We start from the raw sequence: 25,432 nt of genomic DNA on the forward strand, positions 1-25,432 counted from the left end.
CCCTGAGGTATAAAGGGGACAGAAATGTGTACTGGTCAGTCTGCCTCCAGATGATGGAAGGCAGCCCAGGCACACACCCCCTCCTCACCCACCCCTCCCCTTCCTCACCGCATACAGAGGAACTATTATCTTTGGATCGTGGATATAGGCTTTATCTTCACTCATATGCATAAATAGTGGGAGGGAAAGACACTTTTCTAGTTTTCCTTTCGTGTGTGTGTTACCAAATTGGTGTTACTAAATACCAAAGATAATAGTAACTTGTTTCATTCTTATCACAGTATATTTTTGAAACTGACTTGAACTATTAAAAATAAAAAGAAGAGGATCAGTGCTTATTTAAAAAGGGAAGAGAGGATTTATCAACAGGTATCCATTGGAATCTACTCTATGAAATATCTAAAAAGGCTTTAAAAAAATTAGATTTCATCCCATCAATCTATCTTAAATTTTGAATAATCTCTTAATGGAATTATGGCTTTTTACATCTTCTGCAGTCTTTTAAACTCTTTTACATTTCAATGAGGACCTCCTGACAAAAAATGAAATGATACCTATTTATATTTAAAGTACCCATGAAAGCATACTACCTTTTTATTAAAAACTGTTAAAGGTCTACCAAGTTTGAAATTTACCTTTTTCCTAAATTCGTGCTACAAAGCCCAACATCATTAAAAGTTTTAGTCATTTTTCTGAATCTTGAAAAATAATTAGCAAATATAAAAAAAACTTTTCTTGGTTAACCTTGAAAAGGTTAAACCTTTTCTCCTTTTCTAAAACTTAAACTTAACTTATAAACACAGTCATCTTACTAGGAAATACTCTTTTCTTTATAATTGAGTATAATTTATAATTTGGTTTCTACATGATTCTTCTCCCTAGCTTCCAAGTGTAGTAAAATATCTGTTCTTTCTCCTTAATGGGTTTGGATTCTAGTGATTAGGTCAAATTAAAAAGAGAGTAACAGAAGCAAAAACTTTGTGATTTCCCCCAAAATGCTTTGAAGATTATTATTTCTTTAAAATGTCTTTACTCATACCTAAGTCTAAAAGAGAAATAACAAAAACAAACCAATACACTGCCACGTACACAGAAAGCAGCCATAAAATTAGCCAGTTATTTTCTGGAATGGGAAGACAGCACCAGCATGCATTTACTCCGGTGTGGCTGCCTCATCTCTGCTTGGTTGCTACGGACACATCCTCATCAGGCCCATTCTTTCTACTCTCCAGACCTGTTTATGACACGCCGAGGTGTTTCCTATTATGGTGCCTGTGTCTGCAAGGCACTGGCCAGTAATAAAGGCCAGAGACTGTCACTATAGGGGTTAGAGTGCAGCTGACCAGAGATGCTGACAGGAACCCCAGCATACCCCGAGGAAAGCTGCCCAGAGCACTTTCCAACAGGCAAAAGTCAACAAACACATTAGGCTAGGAGAGACAGGATCAAGTAGGTCCTTTTAAGTTGGAACAAGCTAATAATAAGAATATTACTAAACTAGGCATAGAGGAGTGAGAATAGTTTTAAGGCCAAAACTAGTCTATCTGGTTTTTACCTGTGTACTAGGAACTTTTGATTTAAATGAGATGAAAGTAATCTGAGCAAGTGCTATGTTAAAATTTCTGAGATGAGTATCTTTAAGCAAATTTGTGACTCATAGATGGGAAATGCTCAGGATTCTTGCAAATGAAGGAAAAACATCTTTTTTGCACAGCTATGAACTATAATGCTCAGATTTAAGTCTACCGCTCCAAGATGAGAAATGTTATCTACATTAACCAACATCACCCATGCAGTACTAACTTATGTAACCAACTACAAGACAATCTAATGACACTCACTGGGTCTGGGCTAGAAGCGTAGAGAAAGTCTCACCAATACCCCTAAGTGCTGAGTAGAAAACTCCCTGTGTTTATGTAGCTGAAGTTACTGAATCCATCTGCCTATTTGACACATGGCTTGTATTCCAGTAACACACACACACACACACACAAAAGGAAAACAAGAAAAGTGTCTTTCCCTCCCACTATTCATGCATATGAGTGGAGATAAAGCCTATATTCACCATCCAAATGACATGGAGATACTCTTAAAAGTGTACCACTATATTAAGTCAGGAGAGCCAGGTTCCTGCTAACTACTTAGGGGCTCCAGACAAGTTTGGGGCCTCATTTTCCAACTCAGACTGGGTAAGTTACACAGAGGATCACTTCTGGCTCTTTCAGTCATAACACTGAAGACTTGAATCTGAGATGAATAATGAATAACAGTAAAAATACTCCTTTGAAATACAGAACATGCTAAATACTACCAAAACCACCCAAAAACCTCAGTTGTGGACAGAAACGGATTATAACATCATAATTTATACTCATTCCACTCAAATGACATTAGACAGAAAATTAGATAGGATAAATCTCTTCAATTCTTTGACCAACTGTAAAGTAACTCCCTTTCAAAGGATCTGACAAATACTTAAGATTGAAGCTATTACCCATAAACGAAGAACTTTTACCCTGAGGGCACAGAAGAGTAAAATTAACTTTGGCTCCTGAGATTGATCAACAACAAGTCCGACAACCCTCAGAGCAGAAAAACTTAAGGCTGTGTTTCAAAGAACACCACAATCCCATTCATACAATTCAAATCTTACTGAGCACCTCCCAACAAAAGGCATTGTGCCCAATGTTACAGGGGCTACCAGAAAACGGAATTAAGATGAGGGACCCAATGTACAATCTGCTAAGGAAAATAAAGTTAGAGAATTATAAATACAGTCCTGTGGAGAGTACAAAGGGGAAGACATTATACCAAATTAGGGGAGGCTGGGGTGGGGGTCTGGGAGAAGATAGGACAGAATAGGCTTCATGAGGAGGTAAGGCCCGTCTCGTAGCCCTGAAAGGCGAATAAGTTCTTTTTCTTTTTTTCTAATGCTTATTTTAAAATAGTTTTGATTTACAGGAAAAGTGCAAAGATAAAGTTCTCACATACCCCACACCCATTTCCCTTATTATTAACGTTACATTAGGTTTTGTACATTTGTTAAAATTAACATGTTAAAATTAATATATCGATATTCCACATCGATATATTATTGTTAACTAACTAAAGTCCTGCCTTTATTCAGATTTCTTTGACTTTCATGTAATGTCTTCCATCTGTTTCAGGATCCCATCCAGGATATCACATTAGATTTAGTAGCTGCGTCTCCTTGGGCTCCTCTTAGCTCTGACAGTTTCTCAGACTTTCCTTGTTTTTGATGAACTCAACAGTTTTGAAGATTACTAATTGGATGTTTAATAGAATTGCCTTTGATTGGGATTTGTCTGGTGTTTATCTTATGATGAGACTAGGGTCATGTGTTTTGGGAAACAAAGGACACATATATAAAGTGCCATGTTCATGACATCATATCAAGAATACAAACAATCAACATGACTTATCACTGCTGATGTTGACCTTGATCCAGTCAGGTTTCTCCATTGCAGAAAATCTCTTCCATATTGTACTTTTCGGAAGGAAGTCATTAAGTTCAGCCTACACCTAAGGACTGGGAGCTTTGCTTCCCCTACTTGAATAGAGCATCTATATAAATTATTTGGAATCTTCTACACAGGAGATTTCTCTATACCCCACCCCAATTATTTACTTATTCAAGCATTAATTTATATTATGATGGACTCATGGATAGTTATTTTATATTATAATCTGATACTACTTTATTATTTCTTGGCTCAAACTACTTCAGCTTTGGTCACTGGGAGCTCCTGTGTCCATCCAACATATTCTACCAATGTAGGTTTTGTTTTGTTTGCTATTTTGCTTGTTTCAAGAATCCCTTACTTTTTGGCACTATGAGATGTTCCAGGCTCATCTTGTATATTTCTTACCTCAGTCCTAGAACCATCTATTTCCCTCCAAGGGGTCCTGGTTCATCTTATTGGAGAACAGTATTAGAAACCAAGCACTGGGTGCTGGATGTGCTCATTGCTATTGGGATAGCATTACTTTTCAACTCTCTGAGCTAATAGAGTGCTTACAGTAAATGATTAATATCCTGAGAGGTGGAATGGGAGGCTTATGTCCTTAACACACTTTTCTTAAAAATGACTATAAATAAGAGATTCTAGGCTTGGGTTGCTTCCAGTAACATTCAGAGGAATAACAGGGATAAATTCATTTACAAAGAAAACTGGCTAGACTATTCTCCACTGCTTTAAGCATTTCAGCTAGAAAGAGCTCAGCAAATTTTAGACACTCTGACAAAACTTCAGGCTAGTTTGATGGGCTATCCTGTAGGATTATACAGAGAAACAAAAGGTAAATTCATCGAAAGATAGAAAAAAAAAGCATACAAAAATAACTGGCTTTGTAAAAGTGGTATCGATGGGGAGAAGAGCAGACAAAGTAACCATAAAGCATCACTTAAGCACACTTTGAGGCAGGAAGCAAATAGCATTCAGTCTTATTCACATATAAAGTACAGCAAAACAAATACACAAAGTCCAGAGTACTAAACAATAATAATAAGAAAAATAATTTATCAAAATCAAAGTACTCTCCAAGAGTAAAAGATAATAAACCTAGTATCATTGCAGTTGGTAATCCAATTCAACTGATTTCCAAATGAATACAGTAGAATTGTTCGCTGTTTAAGAAAATACTAAGGCTCACTCCTCATCCCTTTTAGGGTGAATAAAAGAAAATGCCTTCTTATAATACCTTTCAAAACTGGCATTATAAAGGGCTATGCATCTCTCTATTTCCTTGAAAGATCTCAGACTACTAGTACCAATTAAATTATCAAAAGCTACCAGCCAGGTACAGCCCTATTGCCTAGCCAGAGTAAGCCGTTACAAAATATACCTCAGCAATTTGCAATTTTAAAGGATTGTTTTCTCTTGCTGAAAAAGAGAAAATTAGATGCTACATATTTTATGAATCAATCAAAAATCATGACTTTAACAGCATTTCATATCTAACATGTACTTGTGCTCTAATAGCTACAATGTACGTGGTTGTCACAGAAATCTTCTCAAATTGAACAAAAGCATTATTAACAATCTTTGCCATTTGGAAATAAAAAGTGTGTTTACCTACCCACAACATTAAGAAAATCGCTATTTTATATTGGCTTACCAGTATGTTTTTAATTTTTTTTAAAAAAGGAGCTAGTTCATAATGCTGTCTGAAGTTACTACCACCCCATAAATTAGACCAAAATATAATAACTGAAACCAATTCTCTAGTAATGACCAAAATATTATCACTGGAAGCAATTTCTCTTGTAATGATTAATTTACTGATCCATAAAAATTAGAAGTTTTTGATCATTAAATGTTAAGAATATTTAAGGTTATTGCCACTAACCACTGATAAAAGAACTGGACTGATAAAGGAGTCAAATTAAAATTTGTTTTAACCTTTTGTTTTACTAAGTTAAAATCAAGGACTTTCACAGTCAATGAAACAGAAAAATTCCCAAGCTAGAAGTGTTTCTCTCTTTCTATTACTTAAACTAAAACAAGGAAGTGTATTTTATAACAGTGATTAGAAAAATAAGGATTCCCAATCATACATGTTAACTTTAAGGCACTAGATATAAATTTCTGTCAAATATATTTCTACTAAGTGGATGAAAAAGCTGAAATCAAACCCAAAATAAAACATCAGAAAGCTGAGTCTCTATAGTTAAGCAGACATTTTCTTTTAAAACTTAAAAAGTTTTTCTTTAGGCATGCAGATTAACTTAATTCTCTTGTGACTATGTTGATAAATTTTATTTTTTTAATGTAGAAAACTGCTGCCATTTTCTCTCCATAAAACTAAAATGTCTTTTCCAACTAACTTCAGCTTCCTTACTCTTACAAGTTTAATATTTATTTCTACTTTGTGAATTATCTTGTACTTCTGCAACGCTGAATACTCTGAAACTCCTTCATTCTAGCATCCCTCCAATCCTGAAGAAAACACATCTGCAGCCACAAAAAGCTCTAATAATTGTTATGCATTGACTATTACAAAGCAATAGGGGGAGCAGGCAGCTCAAGGGCTAAAAAACAAAAACAAACAAACAAAAAAAAAAAACCAAGCACCCCAGAGAAGCAATTTAATTTATAGGCAGGAGAACCAAGCTAAAGATGTTTGTTAAAGACCAAATAGACAAAATAAATTCCATAAAGAATTTTGCAAAGTTGGTCTACGTACATTTGTTATGAACTAAGGAAAACTGTTCAAGAAGGACACTCAAATACCTTCTTACGTCAAAGGTGAGGCAAATCGGATTATTAGGTCAGAAGATAAATTTTTAGGGTTCTATAGCACAATGCTTAAAAGCTCTGAAGCCTAGACCCATGGCCTGGTCTCCCTTCTTAATTTACTTTCAATGAGAGACGTGTAACCAAAACCACTATTAATGTATTCTGCATTAAAAAAAAACAGGTCTTTAAGCCACAATATCTGTACAAAAAGAAATGTGCCCACCAACCACATATTATGTTTTATATGTGATTAAAATTAATGAAGGCTGAGTTTTCAGTTTTAGAGTAAATGAAAGAAAAAGCGTCTAGTCTTTTCCTCTGGAATTCCATAACTAGAATTAAAGAAAAAACTAAACTTCTAATTAGAACTTCAAAATGTTTATTTCTATATTATGCCAAAAATAGGATACATATAATTTAAGCATTCTTATAATACAGAAATGTACACTAAAAATAGTTATCTAAAAACTGTATTATAAAAACCTTTGAAACTTAAAATTGTCAAGTATTAATTACAACTCAATGGTAAACAAATGAACAAACGATAAAAAAAACATTTAGCCGAGGAGGCAACCAATGAACTTTGATCCAAACTCCAAATAACATTAACAGTTACAGTGTATGCTATTCTCAGACACTGTATTAACTAGCTGTTTGTATATATCTAACTCTTACATTGACCTTTCAAAATAGATATTATTATGTGCATATTATGCAAAATAAACTGCGGTCCAAAAAAGTTTAAGTAATTTCTCTAAAATACCTCAGGTAGACAGAGACAAACCATGATTCAACCTCAAGGTCTGTTTGCCTCCAAAGCCTTCAGACCTCACCAAAACTGCCCTCAATTGCAGCAATGAGGTTCCAAAGGAAATCTGTACAAATCTCAGTGCTTATGAGGGCAAATGCTGTAGATTTAACCACTCAAATTAAATGCCATCTGGAATCTCTTATCTTGCTTGATCCAAGCATCCTACATGTGCTACACTCAGCACTGGCCTTGGCCAAGCATTCAATAATTTTCCTGCTTCAATATCATCAATAAACAGCATCTAGACTATAATTCAAACACAGGAAATAAAGCTGTGGCTTCTACCATAATGTAAAAACAAGTTAATTGGCTTAGATTACTTTTATTCAGATTTTTAAACAGATACGAATAATTTGTTAACCCAATTTGTTAAAAGGGTTTGAGAAATCAATCTCTTCCTTCCTTACATTCAATTCCATTTCCATATTAAATACTGTCTCTCTATTAAGACTTAAATATTCTTGATCTCCTGGTACTGGTTTTTATTTTGCTATTTCAATCCGTTTAGAAAAAAATTTTTAAAGACCTCAAGAGTGAAGAACACAGAAGAAAATATCCTGATTTCTCAAAGGCAAAAAGGGAATAATCTGAAAACATCAGTTGGTTTGAGCAAGTATACTTAAAAAAAAGAAAAGGATATAAAAAAACGAATCAGAAAGCAATGTTTCAAACTAATTCATATTCAAAAGAAACCAAACAACCCAGAGAACATGGGATGTAAGCTGTGCACATTTCCATTCAGACTTAAGGTGGGGCTTCATGTACACTGATCTTCAGATCAGCTGCTCCAACTCAGTTTACAACTCGTGTGGATTTGTCTTAACCGAGCCCTTGCTATTAGGCAGAAGGGTAACTTTACAAACCTTCACCAAGATAGTTTTCCCCTTTCTGGTTAATCTTTTTACTACATAAACTCACTGACTGTTTAGCAGTTTTTGGAAATGAATGTGTTTAAAAAAATCAAAAGTGAATGGCTTAGACTTAAAGGTTTAAGTAACAGCTTTAGCTGATTTGAGTATTTTTAAAAAAATAGGTGTCATGTCAGTAATCTTTCAATCATTAAGACATACAAATAGCTATAATGATGACGGTTTGAAAAAGCATTTTCTCACTACACCTATATCTCACTTTTCCTACCTCCCATATCAAAATTGTATATCAACTCAAAATCTTTTTGGGGGCTTCACAGTAAAGATTAAAAACAACAACCCAAACCTCCCAGTCTTATTGGCACTTTGAGCAATTACTGTTACCTAAAGTTTTCTTTGATCTCAAAGTACAGATAAACTAATTAGTGACAGTTGAAGTCATTTATAATACATTATTAGATTTCACATTAATTTTTAAATTCAAACACAGGTCTCATCATCAAAAGTACAGATTTTTAGAGAGTTAAGTATTAGTTGCTGAGGTTCATTTTGCCGATAAAGTACTGTCAAATCATCTTGAAAACACCTTCGGTTTCTGTTTTTTCCTTTTACTATATAGAATTATCCAGTTTCCTTTTACTATATATAATTAACCAGACAACAGAATTAAGAACTCAAGCCCACCGCAGAATGATCCCATTTAACATTTAGGACATTGGAGATACTGAGCATATGTCAACTGTTATAATGAATCAAACTATTTTTTCAATTGTTATTTTATAAAACTCATTGGTGACAAAATAATTTGTTCACCCAATGAGATCAATGGCACCTGATGCCTCATTTTAAAATGAGGCCCAAATGACCAAAAGGATAATTTGTTCAACAGTGTACATATGAGTAGGTTAGAGTGGAAAAAGGGGAAGTGCCTACAGGTAACAACTGGGGAGTCCCATTTATTTTGTTTATTTGATGCCAATTTTTCACTTTAACAACAATGCTATCAATGTAAGCAAAAGATGAGGCAATCAAGTGGCTGCTATGTTACAGTGTCTTTAACAAACTCCATGAGAAAAAAAAGTAAACAGATGAGATGAAAACTACAGAAAGCTTAAAAAAAAAAAGCATCACTCATTGAAACATATGTACATATGAACAGTAAAATAGTATAACCTTCCTGACCTTGTAAATAGATAGGTGGCCCAAAATACTTAACTACCTTTAAGAGGCAACTATTATTAATCGCCCAGAATAAGTTACCAGCTATCTGCATCCAACACAAGCAGGGCTCCTTTCCTGTCCCTTTAGACAAACAGTCTTTAAAAACATCTACACTTCCAATTATTTCATTATATAACCAAAGATGAAAAGAATAAGAATTTCAAAAAATACAGGAAAACTGAAAACACTCTACCTGGGTTTCTGGGTTATTTTAAGGCTGCCTCAGGCTGAAGGTACTTCTCAGCCCCCAAAACGTCATTAACTGCCAAGACCAGCACTTTGGTCCAGGTGGCACAAATGCCCCACTCAAGCATCGCTGAAGCCAGATGACCTCAGAAAACTGGATTGCCACTCCACGATTCATGGAATCATTCATAATGACCACAATGAAGCCTTTAACTTTCTTGATGTGTTTCTTGAAGTGTTTAAGCAACTTAGTACATAACCTCTCAGTTCTTCCCTGACAATTAGATAAATGAGGGTTAAGGTTTCAAGTTCAGTGAACACTTCTGAGTTTGAATACAGTAAGTGGTGACATCCAAAGATTTCTTTAACATCTAGCAACTCTACTTTTCATCCGGGGAATACCAAGAATAATGCCTATAAATATGCAATACTGGGTTTCTGCTACGAGGGCAAAGTGTCACTAAGGACCCCCCCACCCCCGTCCCCAAACTACACACTATGGTCCTTTGGGTACTGCAATCAAACTATGTCAAAATTCCTTTTGCAAAATGTTTAATTTGCCTGGAATGTATGGAAGAGGGAGAGAAGGCAGGGAAACAGCAACCTTCAAGGGAAGAGCAGCCAAATATGCATTAAGTGTGACAAATATTTTTACATATTTCCCGGGGCCATGGGGACTGGTGGCTTCACGAGCATGGGAATCAGCAGCTTAGGGACCTCGCTGACAGTGGGGCCGGGACTTACCTTGTTGGAAGCCATTTCACTGACGGAGTGCCTGGTCTGCAGGGTCTCTAGCTGGTCCAGACACCAGTCCAGCTCCTCCAGGGTCTCGCTGGCCAGTTTCTGGTAGGCCTCCTCTGCGAAGAGATAGGGAAAGGGGGACTCAGTTCTCAAGCGCTTCACGGGGCCGACAGCGAGTTCAAAGGGGGCCATGCTGCCATACCCCGCCATGCTCGGACGCCCGGTGCCCGCACATGGGGGCTGCTCCTTCATATTGCCGAGCCTGGCACTGCGAGGGAAGCCGAGGCTCTGCTCGCTGGGCGGCCGGCCTCGGCAAAGCACGGTCTCTCCAGCTTGACGTCTCAGTTCGGATCCAGGGAGGGCGCGTCAAGTGCGGCAAGCCAACTTTTACAGAAGGACACGGACAGAAAGACCACAACGCGACTTTCCGTCGGTACGGAGGGCACGGGTTCTAGTGCCAGCGCCCCGTTTTGGAGGACAGCGAAGGGGGTGACTGTCGCGCGCGCGCGCGCCTCGGTGCCCGCCCCGCCTGAGGGAGCGTCTGGTCCGCGGCCGGATCTCCTCGGTTCCCCCGCCTGGAGCCGCGTCCCCGCGCGCTTCGCGCTCGCCCTGCCCGCCGAGCCTTCCGCGCGGCGCTCGAAGTGAATGAATCAGCCGCCGCCGGGTGTGCGGCCACCACGTTTCCTGTTTTCTTTCTCAACTCCTTGGGCGGCGGGCGCAGCGCGGCTCCAGCGCCGCGGCTTTCCGGGAACACTCCCCCTCTCACGCCCCTCACGGCCCTCGGGGCTGCCTGGCTCCTCCTCAACCCCCTCTAAAAAAAAAAACAATTCTGAATCGTCTGCCCCGGCCACCGCAACGTCCTTTCCCCTGCAGCCTCAGCCCCCGGCGGCACCACAGCCTCCGGGTGGCATCACCCCGTGCAGCCCGGGCGCCGCTCGCTTTGAAGCGGAGCCGGGGAGGCGCGAGCGTGTGTGTCTGTCGTCTGGTGTGGGTCTGTGCGAGGGGAGCGGCGGAAAACCCGGCGTGGAGCTGCCGCGGCCCGCCGCCCGGGGTCCAGACACCCGCGGTTGCGCCGGCCGCGGGGCTCAGGCGGACCCGGCGCGCGAGGGCGCGCGGCTCCCCACCCCACCCCACCCCACCCCAGGGAGTCGGTGCGGTCAGCCGAGCTGCTGTCCTTCGGGGTGACCCATCAGCCAGGGCCTCAAGCGTTGTTTCCAACGGGGCTTCACGGGAAAGCCCGGCGGGCGGCCCAAACAAGGTTATTTAGGACCGGCGCCACCTCTTCGTTTCTGAAGGTCTAGGATTCACCTACTCCAAGGGAGCAGGTTGGTTCTGGGAATAAATGCAATTCTATTAAGACCAGACTCCTTCCAGTAATCCGGCCCGGCCCCTTACTAAAGTACCAGACTTGGAAATTTTTTGGATGAACGAAAACCGGCAAACAAAATATACGATGTTGTAGGATCGGAATTCCTTGGAATTCACAGGTTTGACAGTTTGCTGTATTTTCACATTCAGAATTGCCTAATAGTTATCTTAAAGGAACAGCAACGCGAATGTACCATATAGTGGGGACGGTTTAAGCGCCCTGCTTGCCTGCGCCCTGCATCTGTGGAGTTGTAAATCAGGGACCAGAAAGGTCTTGTGCCAAGAAAGAAAGTCTGGAAGGGTGTTTCTACCCGTGATTTGCATAATAAACTAGAAACGTGAGAAAATGAAAAGACAATATCCAAAGACCACATGGAATCAATTCTGTTTACAAAAGCTGATCCAGGGGACCACGGGCACTCTCCATAAACTGATCAATTGCAGGAGAACTAAACTGTGTTAGCATGTGGATAAGCAAAACATTCAGCAGGAAAATAAATTCAAACTCCTGAGAATCTATTTCGTGGCCTTTGTTATTGTCAACTAGAGAAAATATGTTGAAAAGCTTACATGAAGTTGATGGGCTTCCTTTTCTTTGTCTTCAAATCTATAGGTATTGGCAGCGAAGAAATTCTGCCCTTGACATTGAGATTCCATAAATGATCAGTGGCACAGCAAAGCATTTCATGGACTGACTATCAAGCTCCTGGGATTTTCCAGATAGATTTTTATATAACATTTATGAAAAGTTAGAATAACTTTCAAAGTACTTGTTACACATGCCACGAGGCTAGTTATTACCAAGGATTCTTGTACTGTTTGCTATTCACTCTAAGGACTCTAGGTTAAAATTTGCCTCTTTTATTCTACTTTATTTTTGTACCAATCTCTGTAAATATATACTTTAGGTGAACAAACTGCTTAAATCTTACCAAGTGAATTAAAGTGTAAGATTGGGGCTTCTTTTTTTTTCATTGACAAAAAACACAATCTAAAAGATAATTTTAAATAGCAAGTATAAAATAATTTATCCATATAGGTTTTATAGCCTTTTCCTGCTTACAAGAATATAAAAGTATAACCTGCTGGTTAAGAAAATCGAAGCACTTCACAAATAAATAATGTAAAAAGTCCCTTGTAATCCCACCTCCTAGAGATCACTAACAGAAATTAAGACAGTGACCCTAATGCAAATATTTTCATTTTACTTAATACCTTCCATATGCAAATATAACATAATTTGGTAGCAATGGTAGTACATCGACCATATGATATAAAAATTTTGTTTTTTGTTTTGCCTTTTTCTTCTCTTTACTGTACAGGATAAGGATTTTGGAAATTGACTTATTTTAGGTCTAGCTGTTCACAGATAGCACATCCCATGGGTTAAAATTGTATAACCTTTTAGGGTAGGATCTGTTCACCATCATCTTTCCAGACAGTCATTACAGCCTGAAGCCAGGAGTCTCCCTTCCGTTCCCCTAAGGCTTTGCGTTCTATGTTCCCCTTTTGGGTACTCCACCTCCCCCAAAGTCTGAGCCCAAGGGGAACTCCCGGTAAGTAAGCAACTCCCCCCCCCCCCCCCATCTTCACAAACTTCTCAAAGGTTTTCAGAAATCAGAAGTACAAATACAGGCCTCTGACCTACCAGGATGTGGCATCACATATTATATTTCAGTGTGTATTTTTTAATGTGGAAAAGTCATTCAGGAAAGTTTCAGGTTAGTACTTCAAGGCATTATGCACTTGAATGTAGAAGATTGTACAGTGACAAGCAGGGCAACTTTATTTCAAAATATCCACTTTATGCCCAAATTATGAACTAACCATTTGGGCAATCAGCATTTGGTTATGACCACGATGTGGAGTGTACATGTATTTTAAGTTCTAACATATTCTTCATGTGCTATATAAATCTAGAGAGGGGATAAAAAGCGACGCAGAACACATCCACATACCGGTAAAGTAAAAAAATAATTACTAACAGCCAAATAAAGAACAGTTTGTTCCATAAGCTGTTGCTTAAATAAAGAATTATTGTTGATATTAGCATACGGCTGAAAATACTACGTTTTCCAAATTTCTAGGCTAACAGGCAGAACAGGCTAGCCACGGTTTTTTCACGATCACTATTAACACTTAACTTTCAGGAATTCTAACCCCAAATGCTCGAAGACATCGAGCAACTGACCTTTTCATCCCTACTGAAAAAGCCTCAAAAGTGGGGTTGCCAGTTATCCTACAGGAAATTGAGTCACCACACCAAACAACACACCTAAATGTCATTGACGGCTAGCAGGACAAAAACAGCGAGCCAGTTTAATTTTAAATTTTACCAAGGACACATACCGCATTCATTAATAAAATCCTTTCCTCCCCTGTAGAGAAGAGTATTCAATGTGGCACTATTTACAGATATAGGAAAATATTTTTATTGAACAGTCTGAAATCTTGCTAAGGAACTAAAGGGAGAAAAACTCCCCAGCAAAAAAAAAATGTTGGCTAGATTCCATAAAAGCTAGGAGAGAGCTACAGAATGGCAACTGAGAAATCATTTGAGCCTTTAGAAGTCTGCTTCTAGACCAGCATCAGTTTTCTTCAAAGAACCCTTGAACTATGTAACACCCGCGGTTCTGCTCATGAACCTTTGTGAACAAACAGTACTCAGCTTTCGCGGACCAGTACTTGGCTTCCGTCATCATGATGTGCTCAAGGGTTCCCCTGACACATGGCCTGACACTGTGCCAGAGGCTCCAGGAGAAGATGCTGAAACAGCAGCTTCTCTTTGAGAAGGAAAGAAGTAATAGCCTCAAGAGCCACAGTAATCAGCCAAGAGGTTGAGGTCATTTTCTTGTGACATGTTCAGTCGATTACCACTTACCCACAACTTATAGAAATGTGGACCATTTCACATTTTGGGACTTATAACTTGCATGGATATAGGTTTCTTTGACGACACTTGAGGAGCTAAAGGTCTCTATAAGTTTATCATAATTCCTAGACAGGTCAATTTGTGTAATCGAGGACAAGAGTTTCAAAATATATCACTTATTTTGGACATATCACTGACTTGTGCTTTAAAACAACTGATAGTTGATTCAGATTCATTTTCTCAAAAGAGCACTGAAAAGCAAATATTTAAAACTCTATTTTTATAACCAATATGAAGCTTCTCCTCTCCTAAATTCTACCAAAATTCCCTTTTTGTTTCTAAGGAAGAGTTGAGAGTGTCTGAAGTATGGAGAATTGGAGAAAGACGATTTCTTATTTCCCCATAGACTGCTCTGAGCTAGACTTTTGCTGAGTTCACTACTTAAAGAAGTTACCGATTTTGTACAGGTTAGCTCTAACTTTTGCTGACAATTTTTTTCCTCTATACATTTTATCTGATGGGAAGTACATGAAGGTGTTGGGTTTTTTGCTTTCAGTGTGTACACAGAACCTGTTTAAGCAGAGGTTGCCATTGGCAAGCTGCTCTAATTTCCAAGTGTAGCTGGCATCAAGTTCTTGTTTTGAAGTTTTAAAAATCTCATGAAATACCTAGACTTACATTTAGTACTTCAAAAAATCTTCAACGGGTGGATGTAACTAATTTTGTTAGTTTTTCTTTTCCTTTTATCTTCCCATTATGTACAGATTTTATTTTTCCTAGGGCTGCCTAGGACTAGAGTAGAATTTTTGAAATGATATAAATACTGTATTGAGTTTCACTGACTCCTAGTCCCATCAGTAATTCAATGAACATTTATTTAGCACCAGCTATGTGTCATGCCCTTTATTAGAGTCTCCAGAAACAAAATCACTAAACAAATGAGTGTCCTTTATCTCAAGGAGCGCCAGAGTCCAGTGGAGGAGACCATTTTGGAATACTGTATTCAAGAAAGCACTCAGGAAGAAGGAATCACTGGGCCATGGGAGAAGAAAATAGGGCTATTTAAACAGACTGGAGCAGACGTGGAGTGGGAGTAGGTTCCTTCAAGTATGGGAATCTCAAGGTTGAATTCTAAAGAATGAAATAGGAGGTAAGTGACGAGATAGGGAGGATTTTTCAAAAAAACAACATGAACAAACACATGGGCCTAGGATCAACAGAATTTGTGTGCATGTATATATACAGAAATGAACTACCATGAGTAGGGCCTTGCTCAGGGGAAAAGAGCCTGAAGAAATCCAGACATTGGCCATGGGAGTCCTGTAGGGCACCTGCAGGTAGGATCTTTCAATGGTATCTTCAGGACGAGGAGCTTCTGAGTGCTTCAGAATGCTGCCTGGTACGGGATCTGGTTTTATTTTAGATGGAAAATTCTAGGACTGTGGAATAAATGGACTTGAAAGAGGCAAGACCGAAGTCAATGAGACCGTTAACTTTGGCCATATTATTGCTAAAATAAAAAAATCAAATAATTTATAGAACATTTATTCCTTTGACAATTACTCTTTTCTAAGACAATACTCCTGTGATATGTCAAACATGAATAGAAGGACTGCCCAGTGTGACTTAAGAAGGGATAGGCTTTTTGCTCTTAAAAAAACACAACCTACTATTTGCTGAAATCTTCATTATGTATAACAAGATGGAGAAAACTACATTCTCAGTAATTTCTTCCAGGGAGACCCTGTTGCAAGAGAGTATTTAATGAGGCTACTTGTGACGAGGTGATACCTTGAGGAACCGTGGTTTCATGGAACTATTCTATGATCTCTTCTTCGTAAGACATGGGAAGAATTTGCTGGTTTCTCCCGAGGAAATACATGTATGTTTGTGTGTGTGCGTGTGCGTGTGAGTAACAAAAAGGGGTCAGCTTGGTCTTAATGTAATTCCAACCTGTAAATCTTCCCTTCCACCCCAGACTTTAATAACTGTATTAAAGGCACAAAATTCTGAGATAAAATTTTTGTTTTGCTTTTTTTAAACCAATGAAGGAATTGAGTTTTGAAGCCAGATTGGTTCAGGGAGAAATGTCTGCCTAAACTGACATTAGAGAGCAGAGACAGAGAAAGAAGAAAGCGTTAGGAAATAAACGCAAGACTAGGGAGGACTTTTTCCAAGGAACTGGGGTTTGAACCAAGTTTAATCAAGGTTAAGGGCTCCATATGACATGTGTGAGACCAAAAGCAGTATTACTCCTTAAAGGAAACTGAAGTTTCCAATCTCCACTGCACGACATACAAACCATAATCCAAGTCAATTCACCTAATATTTTGGGGCCTTGTTTTTCTTATCTATAGACTGGGGCAAATAACAAGAACCTTGTAGATTATTTTAGTTTAAATGAGAGAATATGAGTTAAATAAATAGCCTTGCACTGCTCACCTAGTAAGTTCTTTTTCCTTCCCCATTTTATGTTATGTTTTTAATTTAAATGCAAATAATCCTGTTAATTCAAGTAAACTTATCAACTAATACCTAGGGAAAACCTATGGATCCAGAAACTTAATAGTTACCTGAAGCACTTTTTAGGAGAGAAAGAAAAATGAGAAATTCAAGAAAAGGGGCAGGAATGCCCTCTGAATACATGTATGTACCTTATAAATTTGCCTTAAGATAGAAAAGCCTTGCTGTGAGATTCATGCAGAATTTATATAGAATTTAATCAATGACCTCTTTCTATAGTAAACTCAGCTCTCCTTTGAGTTCTTTTTCATTTATGGTTAAGACTGAAAATTATTTCTTTTACATAAGGCAAGATATGTGAAGTACTGCTTATTTTGGAGAAATTCATTCATTCATTCAATAACTGCTTTTGAGCACGTACTTAGTATATGCCATTCACTATACTAAGTGATAGATATTTAGCAATGAACAAAGCAGTCAAAAGTCCCTGTCTACTTCTGAAGGACCTCTTTTGTTGCTCAGATGTGGCCTCAGTCTCTCTAAGACCAACTCTGCAAGTGAAATTACTGCCCTCCCTTCACGTGGGACATGACATCCAGGGATGAAAGCCTCCCTGGCGAAGTGGGAGATGACTCCCAGGGATGAATCCAGACCTGGCACTGTGGGAGCAACAATTCCATCCTGACCAAAATGGGGCAAATAGTGTAAGTAATAAAGTATCAGTGGCAGAGAGAGTTCAAATAGAGTTGAGAGGCTACTCTGGAGGTTGCTCTTACGCAAACTTCATGGAGACCTTGCTACCTATCATAACCTGCCAACCTCCAACCAGGACCATTCTAGCCAACCCTAAAGAACACCTAGGGCAATATATAAGATTCCACAAGGGTTCCAGGCACTAGAGCAACTTTACAGAAACCTACAACCTCCACATGGGCCCCTGGTCCAAATAAGTCCTGAAACCTAGCCCAGCCTCCCCAGAACATCAGATAGTTCCAACTCTCTACCCCATATTAGTGACAGACCCTTCCAATATCAAAAATTTAGAATCACCATAGCCCAAACACCCCTAAAGAGAGGTATGGAAAGATAATGATGGTGGAGTTATACAGAGAAAATAGGATTTAACAAATTAATATGAATGCTGAATCATTAAATTGATATCTCCTTTAGTCTTCAGTATTTTAGAGCAGTTAGAAAAACTTAAAATTGTGAAATTGTAATCCATGTCAAACTCTGAAATATGTTCTACAACTAACTGTGGTGCTGTGCTTTGAAATTTATAGTTTTTTTATATATATGCTATTTTTCACAAAAAAAAAGAAGGAAAGTTGATTGTGATGATAAAAAAAATATTTAAGCCCTCTAGCCTCCTATATTCTGGAGCAACTAGAAGGAAAAATATGAGAGGATCATATGGTAGCCCATGACAAACTCTGGGATCTGTCCTGTAACTACTTGTTGAAGAGTGCTTTGAAACTTACTGCTTTTTTATTTCTTTGCTTTGTATATATGTTATACTATACAAAAAAAAAAGTTTAAAAAAACGTCCCTGCCTAGATTCAAGGAATTTACATCCTACTGATTATGATTATCAGACCACTTATTCTCTTATCTTCTTTTCATTTAATAAACAAATATAGAAGAGAAGAAACAACTTAGGTTTCAGGGAGGTTGGCCATAACCCATTGAGGAAGGCAATTATAGGACAATAAGTATGTAAATAGTCCACTAAAACAAGGCAGAAGGTACAGATGTGATATAAGCACATGGCAGAGGATAGGGGACAGGGAAGCTGTCACCAACCACAAGCTTGGGTGAGATATGGAAAAACTTTCTGAATGAAAGAATGCCAGAGCTGAGTCTTGAGGGATGAAGTGATGAGTTCATCAGGTGAAGAACAGAAGGTGACATTTCAGGCAGAAGGCAATACGTATGCCATTGCATGCCAGTTGGAGAACATAGGCCATTCACATAGCTATGAACAGATAAGGATACAACATTTTGGTCATACAATGGATAAAGATAAAGGTGGAAAAATAGTCCTGGAAGACTTCGTATAATATTTTGAAAGTTTATTTTTTCTATCCCAAAGAAGCCACTAAAAGTATTATCTGGGTAGCCACATGGCCAGATTTGCTTTTCAGAAAGATTTGTCTGGGAAGAGTGTGAAAAGTCATCTGAAGGAGAAGATTAGTTAGGAGAGTGTTGCTGCAATAGTGAGAGATGATGAACAGAAATAGAGAGGCATGGATATGTTCAAGAGACACCAAAATGGTAGAATCAATAGGGAGGACTGGAGCTTTGGATGAAAAGAAAAGGACAGATGACAGATGTCTCTAAGGACTTTGCCTTATGCCAGGTTGACAGGTGGTTGGAGATGACGAATTCAGTTTGGGACAAGATGATTGGTGGTGCCAGAGGAACAGGTGTGTGACAACTCACAATAGATAGTTGATTATAGAAAGCTCTGGAGCAAAGTCTAGCTGGATATTCTACTTGTTCATTTACTCATTTATTCATACCTTACCTGTTCCATAACTGATAGGAGACCCATGGCTGGGAGCAAATGGTTGGAAGACATGAACTTCTATCAGGTAGTGGAAGTAATGGGTCAGAATGTAAAGAAAACATGGAATGAGGAGAAAGAAAGAAAGAAAGAGAGAATCCTAGGTGATGCCGAGAGCTGGAGGAAAAGCCATCAGGAGCAAATAAAAAGGAGTATTAAAAAAAGAGAGAGAGAATGGCCACTGATAGTCAAGACAGACCATCTACCCAGGAGTTCGGGCTAAAATTGGTTTTTATTCTTAACTCATACATCAACAACACAATTCTAAAGAGGGTGTTAAAAAATGCCAGTAAGGAAGTTGTTTTTGTTGAAAAGGTAATAAAGTAACAACAAACATTTTGCAAAAAGGCTGGTAAAAAAACAATGGCACAACTATATATGTTTACATTCTCCTTTTATAACCTTAGGAGTCACTTTATTCCTGGGGGTGGTGGAGGATTTGTATTTGTAGCATATACCATCAACCTTCTGGTATGACCCTGTCTTTGAATCTTTATCGTTGTCACAGGAAATTCCTTAACTTATCAGATGCCTTCAAAGATTCCATTCGGTACCAAGAATTTAGAATTCTGAGTTTAGATCACTTATATATTTCAGGCATGGTGTAGGGATGCTTTTTAAAAAAAAACTGAAATCTAGATATTCTGAGAAATAAAGTCATTGATAAATAGGAAGGCTTGGAGAATCTATTTACACCCATCTCTGCCTATGGCAATACTTCTCCCAATCACAGTCCCATCTACTACTTTGCCAAATGATTTGCCAATTTCTTATTAAATTCTATAATTTCCACCTTCAGTTAAATCTTCATGTCTGTCTTTCTAGATTCATGTAATGGCCTCCGAGTTGTTCTCCTGAGTCCTGTGTATGAAGTCAGAATAATCTTCCTTAAACCCTGTTTTCCATGTGTCACTTCTCTGCTCAAGAACCTGCTGTACAGCTCCCTTCTGATCATTGCATTAAATCTCGTTTATTGGGTTCACATAAGGCCTTTGTTCAGATGGTCTGTCAATGCTTTCCAAACTCTCTTTTATTCACTATCCCACTTAAGTTCCTCCTCTTAGTCAATTCTTCTGCCTGGACACATTTTGCTGGCCTCTGTCTCAATGGATTTGCTTATATTGCTTTTCTGTTTGAGTCTGGATCTTTCTAGAAGTGGCTAGGACAGTTCCTGATATTTATAGGCACTCAGCAAACATTTACTGTATGAATGAATATCCAAAAGAATGAGCTTGTTATCTAACTAATAAGCATACTTCCTTCCAAGTAAGAATCAAGCAGTAATGTTGTCCTAGGTGTCACTCTCCAAATGTATTCATTTCTGTCTGGCTATTTATCTATTCCTTGTTCTCAATCTTGGTCTCAGTCTTTGCTTTTCCTCTGTCTTTTAAGAGTATCAGTGTTGGGTAGTGAATCATATTCCCCACAAAAGACATATTCAAGTCCTAACTCCAGTAGTCACTGTGGGTGTGGACTCATTTTTGAATAGGATCTTCAGAGATCCTATTTGACTGAAGCAGTGAAAATACAGTCCCAATCTTATTGGGACTGGATCAATATTCTTTTATTTTGTTATATTGAGAAATATAAGTTTAAGTTTGGCTGTTAGAAGTATGAGATCAAGTTGAATAAGGGTGGGCCTTAATAAATGTGACTGGGATCTTTATAAGGAGGCGGAAGAAACAGATAACCATGTGACAAAGGTAGAGATTGAACCAGCATCTGAACACTACAGACTCTTGGAGATGACATGGCCTGGGGATACATGATGTGGACTTCTAGCCTTCCAACTGTGAGCCAACAAACTCCTGTTGTTTAAGCCAACCAATGTGTAGCATTTGTCATAGCAACCCTGGCAAACTAAGACAATTGGGAGCTAATGCTGCCAGAGTGAGGAATAGCTGAGCATACCATAGTATCTTATCTAGGTGAAATATTAATATTAGAATCAAAATTGATACCTCCTGTAACATATACATAGAATGATCTTTACACAAAAAAAATCTGTCAGTACACAGGTATGAAGTGAAAAGGGCGAATGGACTATGATTGTGTGCCATTCTGCCAAGACTGGGAGGGTGGGTGCCCAATATAAACTGAAGTGGGGAGAACTGCTGACTCTCCTACCTCCTCTGGTTGTTTTATATCAGCCAATCTGCAGTGCTCACTTTTACTTCTAACTGCCGTACTTAAACTTATATTTCTCAGTATAACAAAATAAAATAACATCTATCCAGTCCCAATAAGACTGTCCTGCATTTTCTTTCCTCCAATCCCCACCATCCAATTGCATCCCCTTCCCCATCCTTTGATTCCCACATACACACTCTCCTGGGTTTTCCTTTTTTTTTCTTTTTTTTAATAATAATTCAGATATTTTATTCTAGACTTAGTATTAGGTTTTTCTTTAGACAATGACTTCTGTTTTAAGAATCCTTTCTTAACCTTTATAATATGATTCCACATCACCTTATATTATGCATTTGTTTTCCCTGTAAAATTAACATGATTCATTGCTCACAATTCTTTCTCATACCCACTCTCTCCCCTAAATCCTGCTCTCTGTTCTCACTTTTCACTTGCCAGCAGTATTTCCTCAAATCATTTCCCATAAAGAGGATATTGGTGGTAGGTTTACTTTCTCACTCCTTGTACTTAAAAAGATACCTCAGCATAGTATTTCTTAATCTTTGTGGGAGTCTAAAGAGCCTTTTGAAAATCTGATGCAAACTTTATATCCCTTTTCTCCAGAAAACTGAATAAATGTGTATGATCAATTTTCTTTTTTTAATTTAAAAATGTTCTCTGTCCTCCCTGAAGTAACAGTGCTCCAGGTTAAGAATTCTTTTCTGAGTAGAGGAGAGAAAGTAATTGTTTTAATCAAACACTATCCCAGAATCTTTCTTTATCGAATCAGTATTCCCGCTGCTTTCATTCTTCCTCTTTTTTTCTTTCTTATGCAATCTCTGCTTAGCATTTAGTCCCCTCTCATTTAGGGATACCTGAGGAGAAGGAGTGCCAAAGTGACATTCATTGCATCTAAAGGATTAAGTTGCGTTAACAAAAATATGCACAAAAAATTTCCAAAGAAAGACGAAGCCATTTTAAACATTTTGAACAGATCCTTGAAAGGGTAATTTCTTTCGTTCACTTTTTATTCTCATTGCTGTTGCTTTAAGTAGAACATATGAATGAGAAGTCCTATTGGCCTACTGGTAAAACTGATTCTGTTAAAGGTGCATGCATTACAGAGCCAGCTTCAAAATCCAAGGTTGTATCAGATAAACTTGGCTTGTCCACTTGTATAATATGAACTGGCTCTATTATACAAACTTATCAAATAAGAGAAATCAGTTTTCTAGTCATACAAGATTATCTAGGAAGATTCTGGATTTGGATAAGAAAGTCCTTTCATACTCATGCAATACTCTACAGCTTAGAGGGCTCCCCATGGGAAACAGTATGGCAGATCAGACAGAATATGACATTTGAGTCACCAGTTATGAATTTGAATTCCTGCTTTGCCATTGTTCTAGCTGTGTTATCTTAAGTTAGCCATTTAAATACCTGAGGCTGTTGTGTAAATTTGGAATTCCAGTGTTGTTACAAGAAACATGTAAGGCATGGTCTGTATGTGACTTGTAATAGGTACTCAATAGATAGTAATTATTATTATGATTCACCTTAAAGGGCTTTTAAAAGAAGTCAGTCTGAAAGAAGGCACTTAATACATGAAGGTTTCCTAACTCTGCCACACATTCTCAATACTAAACCAATTATTACTTTCCTATCATCACCATCAACCCTTGCGCATTAACCAGCTGTGACCTGAATATGAGTAAAGAGTGTAAGATCTACAATTTAAGGCCTTCACAAGACCAAACCAAATCATTCAAAGCCCCTGTATACAAATACATACAGGACATGTCATTGGAAAATGACTGAGGACCACCCACCATAGGAGGTTACTGGGACGACCATTCCAACATTTCTCAAAGAATGTTACAACAAACACTATTCCTACAAGAGTCTTTTCAGCACAAGAGTTTTGTGGTCAACTAAATTTGGGAAATGCTGAAGAGGAAGCCTCTTCACAGCGATTTGTAATGGACATGACCCTATGAAAAGCTAGTTCTACGGTAAAGAGACCTTCATTAAACAAGAGGTATCTAAACCTATTTGACTTTTTATCCTTTTTTTCTCCCCCCATATAACAATTATCATCTCCTGAAACATACTCTGGAAATCTTTGTCCTATATCATTTCAGGTGAGTCCAAAACCTAAACACAACACATGTATTCTGTAAATTCCACATGTTTGAACTTACAAACTTTCTACCAAAGTTATCATATTTCCTCTCCCCATGACTTCTTATGCTGCTGAGAAACGGTCAGAAAGTAATTTTACCCCCTCCCTTCCCTCCTTTCTTTCTCTCTTTCTTTTCCCTGGAAAGAGAGCAGTCAATAAATACATATATATTTATTGAGCCTCTCTGATGTGCTAATTACTGGAAAACACAAGAGCATCAAAGATTCAGTGGTCTGTGCCTGGGAAGGAATTTATAGTATCCTGCTGAGAAAATCAGACACATGATCAGGTACTGTCTAGAGAACAGTATCAGGTGGCATATAAATCATTCAGCCATGGAGGGCTACTGTAGTTCAGCAAAGAAAGAGGGCTGCATGAACTGTAGCTAAGTGTGCAAGGTTCCATGAAGAAGGTGAACCGGATGTAGTCTTAAACCAAGTCCTGGTTTGAATGGCTGTGGGAGGAGGAAGTCAGCTGACATTCTTTTAGGTGGGAGAAATGCCTGGAGGCCTGAATAAAAGTTATAAGTGTAGGTAGAAAATAGCCTTGATGGATTAGCACTCCTTTGAGGGCAGATGGGGCTGAATATTGAAATGTATAGCCTTGAGCTAATAGATATTGTGGGAATCGGAAAAGTGGATTGATAACCCAGAAGGATCAATGGAGAGGAAGTGTTTCATTAAGTTGTTGTTTCATTAAGCAAGATGAAGCAAGATGCATAAAGCATGCCATTTATGTTTTCTTTCTTAAGATTAGTCTTTAGAAACATATCACATTCCATAGCAATCTAATGCCCTAATCTTGTCAATCCAAATTTTATTTTTGAGTATAGTGTGCTTATGCTTAAATGACAGCTCCTTGATAAGAGAGAAAAAATTGTATTGCATTTTTTTCTCATAGTCTGAAAACATAATGAGTATACATATATTATACATGCTTTGACAAATCTCCAGGACATATTTATTAACCATAAATTCTTTTATTCATGTGTGAACATTTTGTGTTGTGATAATTAGGGCATTAATAAGAGTAGAACATTGTTGATTTAAAACAAGTCTAAGAGCTACTAAAATTAATTGTTATAATTGTGCCCTTCTGGTGGCTTCATATTTTCTTTAAAATAACACTACAAATCTTAACTCTTGCAGTGAAATTTTAAGTTTTGTGAATTTTGTCATTTTGCTAGTATCACTATGCTTTAAGCATCCACTATTTCACTGGAATTAGTGATCCAGTTCATATTAATTTTGTTACAAATCTAACCACTGGAGAAGCTCCTATATATTTAGGCCCACTTTCTAATTTCGGATTGTATGTTTTGCTTTCATCATTTGTCCCCAATGACTAACAATTACTAATGACCCTAGCAGCAGGGAGATCCAATAATTGAAAGGCCACCTTGAAAGTGTCTTTTCTTTATCTACTTCAAGGCCTCCACTATTCAGACCATTCCTTTTTTGGTATTCTTTGAGTTCTTCCAATAATCAAAAACTTACGGAGAGTTTCAGCTCTTGTGGAGACAGCAATCTTTCCCTGAAGCCCCAGAATCCACTCTTACAGGATTTGGGGGAGGATTAAATCAGTGAGGTGGTGGCTTTCAAGCTTTTTTTTTTTTTTTAACTTTTTTTTATTGTATAGTATAACATATACACAAAGCAAAGAAATAAAAAAGAAATAGTTTTCAAAGCTCTCTTCAAAAAGTGGTTACAGGACAGATCCCAGAGTGTGTCATGGGCTACCAGACGATCCTCTCATATTTTAGCTTC

General features: G+C 38.1%; 1 protein-coding gene across 24 annotated transcripts in view; it reads right to left on the minus strand.

The window, feature by feature from the left end:
* The window catches only part of PDE4D (phosphodiesterase 4D), a 1,724,553-nt gene that overhangs the window by 48,362 nt on the left and 1,650,759 nt on the right, over positions 1–25,432 (minus strand). For 22 of the 24 annotated variants that reach the window (XM_077117214.1, XM_077117215.1, XM_077117218.1 and 19 more), the window contains one exon: positions 10,092–10,204. In XM_077117214.1, coding sequence (XP_076973329.1) covers positions 10,092–10,204 — 113 coding nt within the window. Of the gene's footprint in view, positions 1–1,089; positions 6,618–10,091; positions 10,205–10,290; positions 10,594–25,432 lie in introns of those variants that run through there. The other 2 variants (XM_077117233.1, XM_077117234.1) reach the window with 2 other exon arrangements.

This window comes from Tamandua tetradactyla, chromosome 9 (assembly GCF_023851605.1).
Source record: "Tamandua tetradactyla isolate mTamTet1 chromosome 9, mTamTet1.pri, whole genome shotgun sequence".
Classification (NCBI taxonomy): Eukaryota; Metazoa; Chordata; class Mammalia; order Pilosa; family Myrmecophagidae; genus Tamandua; species Tamandua tetradactyla.